This window comes from Mus musculus, chromosome 5 (assembly GCF_000001635.26).
Source record: "Mus musculus strain C57BL/6J chromosome 5, GRCm38.p6 C57BL/6J".
Lineage (NCBI taxonomy): Eukaryota > Metazoa > Chordata > Mammalia > Rodentia > Muridae > Mus > Mus musculus.
The window spans coordinates 36,860,227-36,873,372 of record NC_000071.6 but is presented as its reverse complement, the minus strand read 5'-3'; the positions used below and the strand labels follow the sequence as shown (position 1 = coordinate 36,873,372).

General features: G+C 52.1%; 1 protein-coding gene and 1 long non-coding RNA gene across 4 annotated transcripts in view; one reads left to right on the top strand and one right to left on the bottom strand.

Moving 5' to 3' along the window:
- The window catches only part of Ppp2r2c (protein phosphatase 2, regulatory subunit B, gamma), an 88,233-nt gene extending 81,706 nt beyond the window's left edge, over nucleotides 1-6,527 (bottom strand). Inside the window, exons 1-2 of one of the 3 annotated variants that reach the window (XM_006503971.3) lie at nucleotides 6,399-6,527; nucleotides 5,649-5,757 (exon numbers count right to left, since the gene is read on the bottom strand). In XM_006503971.3, coding sequence (XP_006504034.1) covers nucleotides 5,649-5,757; nucleotides 6,399-6,515 — 226 coding nt within the window. In that variant the 5' untranslated portion in view covers nucleotides 6,516-6,527. Of the gene's footprint in view, nucleotides 1-4,405; nucleotides 4,864-5,648; nucleotides 5,758-6,398 lie in introns of those variants that run through there. The other 2 variants (NM_001360003.1, NM_172994.3) reach the window with 2 other exon arrangements.
- Nucleotides 5,520-12,825, top strand: Gm52812. The gene is made up of 2 exons (XR_003955898.1): nucleotides 5,520-5,769; nucleotides 6,943-12,825. It is a non-coding gene; the product is annotated as a predicted gene, 52812 (long non-coding RNA).
- The last annotated feature ends 321 nt before the right edge of the window (nucleotides 12,826-13,146 follow it).

Sequence of the window (13,146 nt, the reverse complement as noted above, 5' to 3'; positions counted from 1 at the left end):
GTGCACATGCACAGACACATAAGTAACCCCAACGTGGGGTGGGGTGGGGCAGAGATAGGTGGCTCCCTAGTGCTCACTGGCAAGTCAGCCAGCCCTAACAATATGCTATGGGTTCAAGGGAAGCTCCTATTTCCCCCAAAAGAAATAACTATGGGTCTGGAGCAACAGCTCATCAGTTAAGAGTACTTGCAGTTCTTCCAGAGGACCTGGGTTCAATTTCCAGAGCCATGAGAACCATGTGTAACTCCAGTTCCAGAGGATCCAATGCCCTCTTCTTACATCTCTGGGCAACAGGCACACCTTAGGGTAGCAAAAGAGCTGAGACACATGCTGGTACAATAGAGGGAAGTGTCTCTAGGTGGGCAGATCATGCATTCCAAATGGAGGAAAGATGGCATAATGAAGACATGCTAGACCAAAGCAAGCCAGAAAATCAAAAGTGCCGACCCCTGACTCTGCATCTCCACATGCAGTGCCAGAACTTCAGCTCTCTCCAGCTCTGTGGACTGCCACACACTTCTCTCTTGGGCAGCTCTCCTCAGCAGGCATCCCATGGCCCTGGCATCCCCAACATCTTGGGGTTTCCAAGGCAATCTAGGCTTCATATTCACAGCGTCATATAATGGCCTTTCTGGGCCTCCACCCAGTGACAATCCTGATACATGCCTGGCCTCAGTAGCTTTCCTTGGCCACGGAGGGACACCCTACAACCCTTTCCTTATATCCTTGACTCTAAAGCCAGAGCCAGTGGCCGAAGTGCCCACGTTCTGCAGTTTGATGGGGCTGGAACTTGCTCTCCTTCTTCAATCACATCTGCGTCAGCTTTCCTTTGTAGACGGATTCCTTCTGAGCTTAAGCTTTCCTTTAATTCCTTTTCACAGGTTGCAGTCTTGGCTGGGTGGGTCTCGCCCTGAAGTCACCACTCCCTTTTATCCATTTAACATGAGACTTTAATTTTTTATCTCCTGGAGCCCTGGACTCAGCTCCATTACACTTCCTGGTGCTCCTTTCTCTTCTAACTGTACATTTTGTTCCAGCTTTCTCCTTTTCATGATAGATCTGCGTAAGAGTGATTACCAATAACCACACAACGGAGTCAATACTAGGCTGTCTTGCAATTTCCTCTGCTAACACCATGAATAAAAAAAAACAACAACAAAAACAAACAAAAAAAAAACCTACTTCAATTTAGCTTCAGGCAGACTTTTAGGACATGAGCAAAAAGCAGCTACATTCTTTGCCAAAATATCACAAGAATGGTCTCTAAGCCACTTACTAATGGTATTCTTCCACTTTGAAACCTCTTGAGCTGGGTGGGCCCCCACAGTTCAAATTGCCCTCAGCATTGTCTTCCATACTTCCATATTCCAATTAGGCCCTGCTTAAAGTGTTCAACCACTTTTCTAGTGCAAAGTCCCAGAGTCTTCCATTTCCCCCCAAACCACATGGTGAAGCCTGTCACTGCAATACTTGCTCCCTGGTACCAACCTCTTACTGACTTAGTCACTGCTCTATTGCTGTGAGGAGACACCATGACCACGGCAACTCTTATAGAAGAAAGCTCAGTTTCAAAGGCTTGCTTAGTCCAATACTGGGTGGCAGGAAGCATGACAGCAAACATGGCAGCCATGGTGCTGGAGAAATAACTGAGACTTCTACATCCTCATCTGCAGGCAGAGAGATGGAGACTGAGTCTGGCACAGGCTTCTGAAACCCCAGAGCCTACCCCCAGTGACACACTTCCTCCAACAAGGCCACACCTCCTAATCCTTCCAGTCCTCCTATACAGTTCCACTCTGGGTTGCTAAGCATTCAAACAGAGGAGCCTCTGGGGCTGCTCTCATTCAAACCACCACAGTGTGAACAGAACTCGAACTGCTCTGAGGAGATAAGATGTCACTGGACTGGGAATTCAAGAGTCTTTGTAGGAGCTGGTCTTCCGAAATGACAGGGTGTCTTGGAGAGAAGAGAGAGCCAGTGAAATGCCCAGTGCCAAGAAGAAAATGGCTAGCTTAAGGAACAGCAGTAAAAGGCAAAGCTAGAGCGTACGAGTAAGCAAGGAGCCCACCTCCAGGGGGGATGGGAAGACATACACCTCCGTCTCTTGCAAAAAACAAGTATCTAGGACTCAACGGCGATGGTGACATTTACCAAATGCCTCCAGGAAACCCCACCCTGTCTGTGAGCATTTTACACTCTCAGGGGCCATGGTCATCTCAACAATCCTGAGCTAGAGGCCACTGTGAGTTACAGAGAAGCCAAATGGAGCCCAGTGACTCATCTAGGGAGGCTGAGCAAGTCCAAAGCCGTAAGCAGAACCTGAACACAATTCTGTAGACCAGGTGACAAATCTGTGACCTTGAAGTCAGGATGAAAATCTGTCAGGATGCTATAGTATGAAGGGAGGGGAGGAAGGAGCAGGGGCGGGGCGGGGGGCTTCATTTAGGGAGATCAAAATTCCTACCTCCTTCCAGTTAGATTCTTTGGGAGTTTCACTCTATAACGTTACTCTTCTACATCCCTGAATGGTAGGGGTATCTGAGTCATGGGTCCTACACACACTGCTCACTGCCCAGGGCTCATGGTGAGACTTTTCCACCAGGCCCTATGTGAAACGCTAGGGCACAGTAGGTGCTCAACACATTTCAATCACCTCTACAGATCGAAGGTGGCCCTTCCTTGATTTCTCAGAGTTTGTTTACTCCCATTGTACAAATAGGAAAACTGAGGCATATGAAAACAGGCTTTCCCACAGGTCACAGGGCTCGTTGCTATAACACAGGATGAATAGGGCAAGGGACCTCCATCCAACTCGAGCGTTGGAATCCGAAAGTTCAGCGGATGGCAGTAGCGGCCACGGAACCATGAAGGTACGTCCTCCAGCGAACCTTGCTGAGGTGGGTTTATTAAAGAAGAGGAAGTAGGATACCGGATGGGAGCAATACTTTGCGCTGTCCCCGTGTGGTGGGCACCATGCGTTTTGTGATTGGTACACAAAAGCTCTGAGGCCCGCTGGATCGTTCCCAGTGTGCAGATGAGGAAACTGAGGCTTTCCCCAGGAAAGCCAGAGCAACACTAGCCCTGCACACGACTCCCTGCCAAGAAGCCCATCTGCGGACCAGCCACGCAGGCTGCTTTCTCGGTTAGGCAGGCTGTGAGCAGATAATCATCTTCACGAAGCGCGACCCTCCTCCGCATCACCTAGCGGGCGACAAAGGGCTGAGTTCTGCGCCAGGAGCCTCCCAAAGCCCCGTTAGGGCAGCGCCGCCACCCAGTCCGGGCCTGGCAGCCCTGCCCCCTCTCCCCGCACACCCCGCGGCAACGCGTGACTCAGCGGTTCTCCTCGGCGCGCGGAGCCCAGCTCTCAGCATCAGCATCCGCACGCCCGGGTCGCACACCTAGCCTCTGCCTCCGGGGTCCGCGCGCCCGCCGGGAGTCGCCGCGCCCGCCTCATTTCCGGCGGAGCTCGGCACTGGGGAGGCCATGCCCACGCAGGATCCTTGGAGCAGGCACCCACGCGCGCCAGCCCCCGGGACTCAGCGCCAGGGCCCCTCCCACCGGGTCAGCCACCTGCTTAAACCATGGACACCCTCCCAACTAGGCCCACAGCCCCGGGAAAGAGGCGCCTACGCTGCCCGGGAAGCTCACCAGCACCCGTGTGCAGGCGGGCTACTGTGGCTAGGTCTGGTACTCCCTCACTGCAGCCTATTCACTTCTGCGGCCCCTGGCTGAGCTCTGGAGCTGTCCCCACCGTTCCTGTGGCCAGTCAGGGCCTGGGGACTCCGGAAGTTACCGTCACATTAGCAAAGGACACTGATCCTCTGAATCCCACCAGCCTTTGGTGGGGGCTGACGCACAGGGCCAACTTAGGGGGTTTTAAACGCAGAACCTGTTTGAGGTAGGATGCCCCACTTTTCCGGAAAACCATGAAGGTCTGGCCCAGCTCCTGTCTGAGTAGCACTACCTAGGAATAAAACAGTAGCTCCTACGAGCCTCCTTCCCCCTCCCACGCAGGGGAACTGCCTCAGGAGGCCAGGGAGGTGCCAGGGCAGCTGAACCCTAGAGGATCTGGCAATGGAATTTTTCCCTCCTGGGTCCCTCTCCAGGGAGTGGGCAATCTAGAAATTTCTGCGAGCTTTGGCCCCGCTGAAAGGGCAAATGAAGGATTTTTAAGCCTTTCCAGGTCCTGGAGATTTCCACGCCAGATCTGCTGCAGCCTTGGGCTTTGTAAATGATAGTCAGGGCCCGATCCAATGCCACCCGGCGGGGGAAGGACAGATGCGGTCCCGAGGGCAGCACGGAGGAGGGCGCTGGGCAGCGGCCGAAGCCCCCGGGTTCCCTCCCTCCCGGCCCGGGGTCGGGGTGGGGGTGGGGGGGGACACGACACACAGCGCGCGGTCCAAACCTTCGGAGGGCATTCGGTGCGACGGCATCCCCACGCCGCGGCCGGCCGGAGGGGGTCTCAGACAACACGTACGTTACCTTCTGTCACATAGCTGTGGTCCCGCAGGAAGCTGTGGTTAATTTTCCGCGTGTCCGTGTCCTCGCCCATTGAAGGCCGCGCCCGGTGCCCTGGGCATGCCCCGCCGCCGCACACCGATGCAATCCACAGAGGTCGCGCCGGGCGCGCGGGCCATGCCGCCGCAGCCTAGCAGGGTCTCGGGCCGCCGGGGCCCGGGAGGGCGGGCATCGCGGTCGGGTGGTCGGGGATGGGCGGGCGGGCGCCGCGCTCAGGCGAGCGTAAGGCGGGCAGGCGGCGGCCGCAGCGTGGGGCGGGCCGGGGCTCGGGCGCGCATCCCGGCCGCTCCGTTCGCGCTGCGTCCGGGCGCCTGGCGGTGGCGGCGGCGAGGGGACGCGCGCGGCGCTGAGCCGGGCTGCGCCGTGGCGGGGCCGTGTCGCAGGCCCCTCCCTCCGCTGCACGCCTCTCCGCCCCCGGCCGTGCAGCCACCGCGCAGGTGGAGCTGATGAGCCGAGCCCCGCCACAGCGGTCACCTCCGGAACCAGGGACACCTATCTAGAGTTGAGGCCACCTTGGTGGCCAGGTGTTGCAATAAGGGACAAGGCGGTTGGAGGAGAGACTTAGGGGTGTCGGGAGCGCGAGGATATCGCGGCCCTTTATTAAGGAAAAGACGGGGTTTTTCTGACAATTGCGGGGGCAGAGGGAGGGCGCCCCACCCAGAACGCCTTTGGGGACAGAAGGTCAGCACCCCATAAGGCAGAGCTGGATAATTCGTCTGGGGGTGAGTTACCCTCTGTCCTGTCCACGTTTCTATTCAGGCACCTGTATGGGAGCACAGAGGCTGTTTGGCTGTGTTTGCTCCTTAGAGCCTCTCTGCCAAGGAAGGGCTTCCTCCCTGCCTCTCATCTTCCTCCCTTCTAGTTCTCCTTTCTTCCTCTCCCTTTTCCTCTTCCTTCCCTCCCTCACCTTTCAGTACTTCCTTGCTCCCCCTCCCTTTTCTTCCTTTTCAGTACATATCTCCTTGCTTCCTTCTTCTGTTCCTCCCCCTTTTCCTCCCTTCCTCCCATACTCATCCAGGTACTTCCAGCATCCCACATGAGCCAGGCAGAGGGAGGCGGGGCAGCTGCAGCGGGAGCGGGGTGTGCTCACCTCTTTAACCAAGCAGCCACCCCCTTCTACTGACTCCTACCTTGAGGAGTTTGGAGCATGGGCCTTGGGAGTGTTGATCCTCCACCTTCCTGGGTTCTCAGAACGTTCTGCAGCGACAGGAGTGCAGCTTCAGCCTCCTTTGGGAGAGGCTAGGCAATGAGGTAAGCAGGGAGAGTAGCCCAGAATTCAAGGCGTTAGGCACAGCTTGGGGAGAGGGGGTACCGAGGCTGCTCCCACTTCAGAGCTAGCCTTGGGGGCCCCAGGCACCTCCCCAGTACAGTCCAGAGGATGTTGGAAGGGAGAGGGTGGGTTAAAGGGACTCTGGTTTCCTGCTGGAGAATGAGGGCTTCCAGAGCTAGGGCTGATTCCACAGAAAGGCCTACTGAGGACTGCAAGGAGTAGCAAGTAACCCCAGAGTCCTGCAGGGAGTCTGGGGAGGGAGCAGAGGAAGGCTAAACCCCCTGAGATCTGGAGCTTGCCCCAGCCTGGACTTCTCTATCACGGAGCAGGCCACCATTACCTACTTCCCTACCTGGGTTTAGATTCAGGGACAAAACACCCAAACAAGCTCACTCCCCAAGGGAAGGTGAATGGCAACTACATGGTCTCCCCCTGCCCTGGCACGTTCTCCCTTCCTAACACCTGCTCTGCTTACCCACCTCACATCCTTACCCAGCATGCCCCTCTGCAGCCTCTCCTCCTCTTACTATCTGATGAGCAGCACCCTCCCTGTGTCCCATCCCTGGTCTTGAAGGGATACCCACATCCATGCTCTTGTCTGTCTGGCTACCTTTACTTGCCTGAATGCCCTGGACCACACAGAAGACAGCCTGCCGTGACCGAATGCCGCAGTCGTGGCTCTGAGCTGTGCTGAGGATCCCAGATCCCATGGATTGCAAGCTGTCATCAGCCCTTCTGCACCTGCAATATCCTATTTTCCTCAGGGCTCACCAGCACTGGCTCAGTGCTGGGAGAATTTTTGCCCTGGGGGGATTAGGCAACATTCCCATCCTACCCCACAAGGACCCAATGACAAAAAGCTGGAGTCCACCAACGTTCACCCGAGAACCATTGCATGTATTAGGCTTGCTCGTCGAGCAACGAGTGAGGGGTATGGATGACCTTAAAGCAACCACACTGGAAGGTCTGCACCCAGCAGAGATGGTGGAGACCCATTCCTTAGTCCTACCTTACCTATATACTCTAGCCTTTCCCTGAGAAGCCCCCTTCCCTTTAAGCCATACAAAACTGGAGTAGAATTGAATATAGCCAATTGGGAGTGGCAGTTGGATACACGGGGGAGGGTCCTAGAACTCTCCCACCCTTCATTCCAGGAGGAAAGTCATCAGTCAAGCAGCCCTGGAGGGATGATGCTTTGAGAGCGAGCAGGCCAAGCTGGCCTCCTGATGGTGGGCGAGCTTAGCTTGAAGGATGGTCCACTACAACACTCCCTGACTCTCAGTCTGACCGAACACCTGTAGCCCTCAGCACGGAACCCATTGCCTCTCTTTTACTCCTGTGCATGTCCATCGCTGCCCCTGGAAGAAGCATGAGCCCCGCATACTCTCTCCACAGACTTCTGCCTTCCTGCATTTCACCATGAATGCCACTGTGCCCCTACTGGGCAAACATGTCCCCATAGCAGGGCAGACCTTGCTTCAATGGGTCATGATGATGAAGAGACAGCTGACACTAAGCTAGAGATGTGCCTGCCAAGGTCCATCTGAGCCTCCATCTCCACATTTAAGAGTAACCTCCATTCCACATCCCCTTGAGCTCCAGCCTCCACATGGCCCATGCTAGGAGAATCCACACGGATGCCCTCTCTTCCTCCCTCCTCGGTCACTGCCACAACTCTCCAGTGGCTCCTCCTAAGAAACTGTCCAGTGTGTGTGTGTGTGTGTCACTGATCAATGAGTGTTTCCTGTGTTCCTTCTGACATCCAGAGGGCCAGGCTGTGTCCCTAATCCTGAGGCCTGGTTCCCAGAGGCAGGCCTCCAGGAGGGGTTAGGATCTGTGATGTGGATAGTAGCTTTACAAGAAAAGACAGAAGAGTTTGCTTAGCTCCTCTCACCTATGGCCTTTTAGGTCTCAGGGCACTAGGTGAGAGACATAGGCTACCTCCAAACCAAGAAGAAAGCGCTCTTCACAGAATTTCCATCTTGGACTTGATCTTGGACTATGCCCTCCAGCTGTGAGAAATATACATTTCTGTTGCTTGAGGGACCCAATCTATGGCATTTTGTCATAGTGATCCAAGGTGACCAATGTGCACAAAGGTTATATGTCCCCAGTGGGCAATCATAAATCAATTAGACTTGATATGTCCTCTCTTCTGTAACTGGCCCCTCTGACAGGAGGGGAGATAGAGCTAGCCTCTCCAGGCCTGCCTCATTCCACTCTCCCTGAATGTGAGTGTCCGTCTTGAGTCACCTGTTGAAACCAAGGGACAGTATCAGAAAGAGAGTCTTTAAGAAGTGAAAAGATTCGGTCTGAAGAAGTGGATATTCAGTTAAGAGCATTAGCTGTTCTTCGGGAGGGCCTGGGTTCAATTCCCAGCACCCACATGGCAGCTCACAGCCATCTATGACTCTAGTTTCAGGGTATCTGGGCTCCACAGACACCTGCAAGGACAGGGTGCACTTCTAGAGAAGTGGGCACATACATGTTCATAAATATGTTTTTAAAGTGATGAGGTGGGGGGGGGGGAGTCCTTGTGGCAGGATTAGTGCCTTCCAAGGCAGCATGTGGCTTCTTTCCTGCTGACTAAGGGCACAGCAAGAAGACAGCTAACCACAGACCAGGAAGCAGCCTTCACGGGCATCAGGTCTACAGGCACTTTGCTCCCGTAATGAGCTGTCTCCAGAACCTTAAGAAAATGTATGTGTTCTTTAAGTGATCCAGCCCATGGTGGCTGCGTGTGTCCATGCATACCCACACACTGGGTCTTATTTCAGGACCACACATGTGCTGGGTAAGCAGTGCTGCCGAGCTGTCCCCCATCCTTGTAACGGTCTGTTTCAGTTTGCTTCTCTGTTGCTGTGATAAAACATTCTGGCCAAAAGCGACTCATGGAGGAATTTATTTTCTCCAGGTCAAAATGAGGTAGAGACCACAGAGAGTACGGCTTACTGGCTTGCTCCCCTCAGCTTGTGGTTTTATACAACCCAGACCTACCTGACTAGGGCTGGCATTGCCTAAGTGAGCTGGTCCTTCTTACATCAATTAGCAACCAAGAAAATGCCCCACAGATAAGGCCACAGGCCAATCTGCTGTGGACTAGTCTTCATTTGAGGTTCTCTCTTCCCAAGTTACTCTGGGTTCTATCAAACTGCCCGCTGAAGCTAGCTATGACAGGTGTCTTTGTTGTAGAACTCCCCCCCCCCCCATAGAATACCTTAGAGTGACTTCTGACTGCTTTTATTACTTTGGGAGCTTTCTATCAATAGACTTAGGGCTCTGCCCCTTTTGCTGGATGCTATGTTTCTGAGACTGGCTCGGGCTCTTGGGTATGGCGCTGTAATTTGTTCTTTGTTTACTGCTGTGTGGTTTTCCATTGCGGAACCATACTGCACTCTGCCCGGTTTTAATGGATGTGCGGGTTGACCGTTAGTTTAAAAGCTGTATGGCACGGGGTCCTGTGTCTCGGCGCTGGCAGGGTTTGTGAGTGTTCAGCTCAGCTGTGGATGTTTAAGCACTTTCCTGAGACGTACGTGCCTGTTGCTCAGCCTCCTTCAGAGAGCTGTTGCCCTGGGGTCAGCTACTCCCTGCTTCCACTGCTGAGTCCAACACCCTCTGAACTGCCCGGGCCCTCATACCAGTGAGGATGACCCGAGGTGACGACTCTGTACCCTACGTTGTCCCAGCTTCACCCTCCTCTAGACTCCAGGGTTCTCCTCCCTCCTCCTGATATTCCAGGCTCCAAGCTTCCAAATGCCGGGTCTAAATTCTGGAGTCTCACACTGTGCATCCAAACAGTCCTGCCCCATGTGCCTCATTTGCTCCTTTACTGGACACTGGCAACATTTGTGATAAGATGCACACCTCAGACAATGAATTTGTACAATCTAGTCATGGCCTAGCCTATTATCCCCCACATTCTCTCTCCTCCTCTCCTCCATTCAGAATCTACAGGTTAAACTCCTGTTCCAGTGAGCCCCAGGAAGATCCTTGGCTCTCCCGGAAGCTCACATCGTGTTTCTTGCCTCCTGTAGAAGTACAGCCTCTCACTTCTTGAGTTGGGTCTGGCTTTGGGCCAAGGACCGTGAAGCATTCAGAGCATCCTCTGAACTGGCACTCTATAGCTTCTCTCTATTTTCTTTATTAAACTTCTTTTTCGTGTCTAAGAATCTCAGGGGAAGTACTCCTCCGGGTGAAGCTTCCGTTGGACCCTGAATGACTAAAGATGTCAGGGCCCCCATCACATGTGTAGGATTCGCAAGTATAAACCAATGCTGTATGGAGTCACTAAGTCCTGAGGGCTGTTTGTTTCTGCAGCACACCTTTACCTGTCCTGACTGCTACATCCCTGTGCAGCAGGTAGAGGTGAAGTTTTCCCACATGCTTTCTCCTCCTGTCTCTTGAATGGACCAAAGTTACACTGTACCAGGAAAAGTAGTTCGCAAGCACCCCCTTGGGTGGGCCACAGGGTTGTAAGGACTAGGGACATGGCTTAGTGGGAGCTTCCCTAGCAATGTGCATGGCCCTGGGTTCCAGCCTCTGTAATAAACAAAACACAAGGAATTGGCAGCCAGTCTGACCCTCACCATCTTCATCCAGGACCTAGACCAATAGGTCAGTGTTTGTTACAGCTCCTTTTACTTAAGATATAAAACTAAGACTCGGGGGGATAACTCAGTAGGTGAGAGTGCTCGCTGTGCAAGCATGAAGACCTGAATTCAATAGTTCCCCAGCCTATAACCCTAGCACTATAGAGGCCAGAGACAAGAGGGCCAGTGGTGCTTGCTGGCTGCCAGGCTGGTTCTAAGTTCTAGGTTCGGTGAGAGATGCTGTCTCAAGGGAATAGAGTTCTGGTCCAGTGTCTCCTCTGGCCTCTGTAGACACAGGTATGCACACCTGTACACACGTGTGTAGACATGCCACATACACAAACCACACTCTCTCATGTCCTTATGTACACTGAAAGATCAGTCAGACAGACACAGATTTTTACATGCCTCCCGGTCATACCCCTTTCCTTCCCTTCTTCCCAAAGGCAAGCACTGTTTCAAAGCTAATGCTATCTTCATTTCTATCCTTTAACATATGTGCATACGGTTGAATCATTTTGAGTAGTTCTAAAGTGTAAACAAACATCGTATTGACTGCCCCATGTTCCGAATTGCTTTCTCCCACCTCTTCCTGGCACTGCTTCTTTCAACCCTATGTAGCTTTCCCCATTGATCTCCAGGGCAGGAAGGAAGCAATCGATGGTGTGCTGCACTTTAACCTTCTTGACAGAGCTGGTTGCAAGCATCATGCCTGAGTTTGTGTTCAGTGATGTCATGGGAATGGCAGGACATCAGCCGCAGTGAAGAATTTACATCTCAGAAGCCAGCCAAAGCTAGAAGTTTAAGTGATTCTCTCTAGATGGAAAGTTGTTAAATGTTTATCTGTGACCACAGTGGGCTCTCACTTCTCCAGCCCGGCTTCCACCCACCCTGATGGACGTCCAGCTTGTCTCCAAACTCTCATGGCTGCAAACAGAACACAATTTAAAGGTAAAGGCTCCTGGGGACGTGGAGGGAGCCCCGGGTGACACTGGAGTACAGTTAGCATCTGCTTGTTGCCAAAGCTGAGGAACAATGACTTCCTGCTGCAGGGCACACGTCTCTGCCACAGGAACTCACAGAAGATGCTGATCTTCATGCAGTGAGATTTATCGGTGCTGTCATTTGTGTATGCCACCTTCTGTCTCCTGTTGGGTCGATACACTACATACCTTGAGCTGTGAGGGATGTCAACAAAGTGTGTTCTGTCCATGTTGAGGAAGGACCACACTAGCTCCTTCCCTATATAAAGAACCTAATGTCCAGTCCATCCCCTGGACAGAACACATCCCTTCTGCACATACCTATGAAATCACTTATCTTCTACACAGGTCCCTGTAGAGATGTGAGTCTCCTTCTGGACTCTGTTCTGTTCAGTTATTCTTTTTGTCTGACTCATATGGCAGTCCCATCCTGCTTAGGTAGCATAGCATTATAGTAGGTATACAGTGTATAAGAGCTACATAGTATAGTAGGTCAATATCTGATAGACCAGAGGCTCCATCTTGGCTTTTCTTCGAAATTGTCTTAGCTACTCCTGGGCTTTTGCTCTTCAGTATCGGTTCCTAACCATTCAGATCCCATCACAAGTACTTTTGAGGGGCTGGAAAGATAGATCAGCAGTTACAAACACATACTGGTCTTGCAGAGGGCACAAGTTCATTCACAAGAGCCTAACTCCAGCTCCAGAAGGTCTGATGCCCTCTACTGGCCTCTTCAGGTACTTCACTCATATGCACATCAACCATACACAACACACACAGACACATAATTAAAAGTAAACTATGCCATAGCAGTGATGGTGCACACCTTTAATCCCAGCACTTAAGAGGCAGAGGCAGATGGATCTCTGAGTTCAAGGCCAGTTTAGTCTACAGAGCAAGTTCCAGGACAACCAAGACTACACAGAGAAACGCTGTCTTGAAAACCTAACTAAATAAATACACTAAATAATATTTTTTAATAATAAAATAGTCTTTGCTGTTATTTTCATTGAATTCAATATGAATTTACAGCTAGCCAAAAGAAAGTGACTTTCAGGGCTGGAGAGATGGCTCAGCAATTAAGAGCACTGACTGCTTTTTCAGAGGCCCTGAGTTCAATTCCCAGCACCCACATGGTGGCTTACAACCATCTGTAATGGGATTCAATACCGTCTTCTGGTGTGCCTGAAGTCAGCAGCAGTGTACTCACATATACAAAATAAATACATAAATCTAGAGAGAAAAAAAAGCAATCATGGGGAAGAGGAAAAGTGTCTCAGAAGTTAAGAGTCCTATACTTAACTATAGGACTATAGGGGACCCAGTTTCAGTCTGAACATCCACACATTGGATTCAACATCCACTTTGGGTTTCTGAGGGCGTTGCACACACATGTTATGCAGACATGCATGCAGATAAACACCCATACATATAAAATAAAAATAAATCTTTTTTTTTAAAAATAGCATTTGGTTAGATGTCTCATGTGTCTCATGTTTACTGTTCTAAACACTTTACATCTAATTGAATTTTCCCGACTCTCCTGTGAGATATCATTATGATCTCCCTCTACATATGAGGGAACTGAGGCACAGAGTGATTGGATAATTCGTGAAAGCCAGAAAGCAGCAGGGCTGTGACCTAGACCTGGGCTGGGAGATTCTGTTCTGACTGCTGAAGCTATGTCCCCCACCTCCACAGGAAGCTGGGACATACTGTGTTAGAGTTGTTAGAGGTCTCCGTGAGGTTGTTGCCACTGTAAAGGGGTCTCACCCGTCTCACTTGT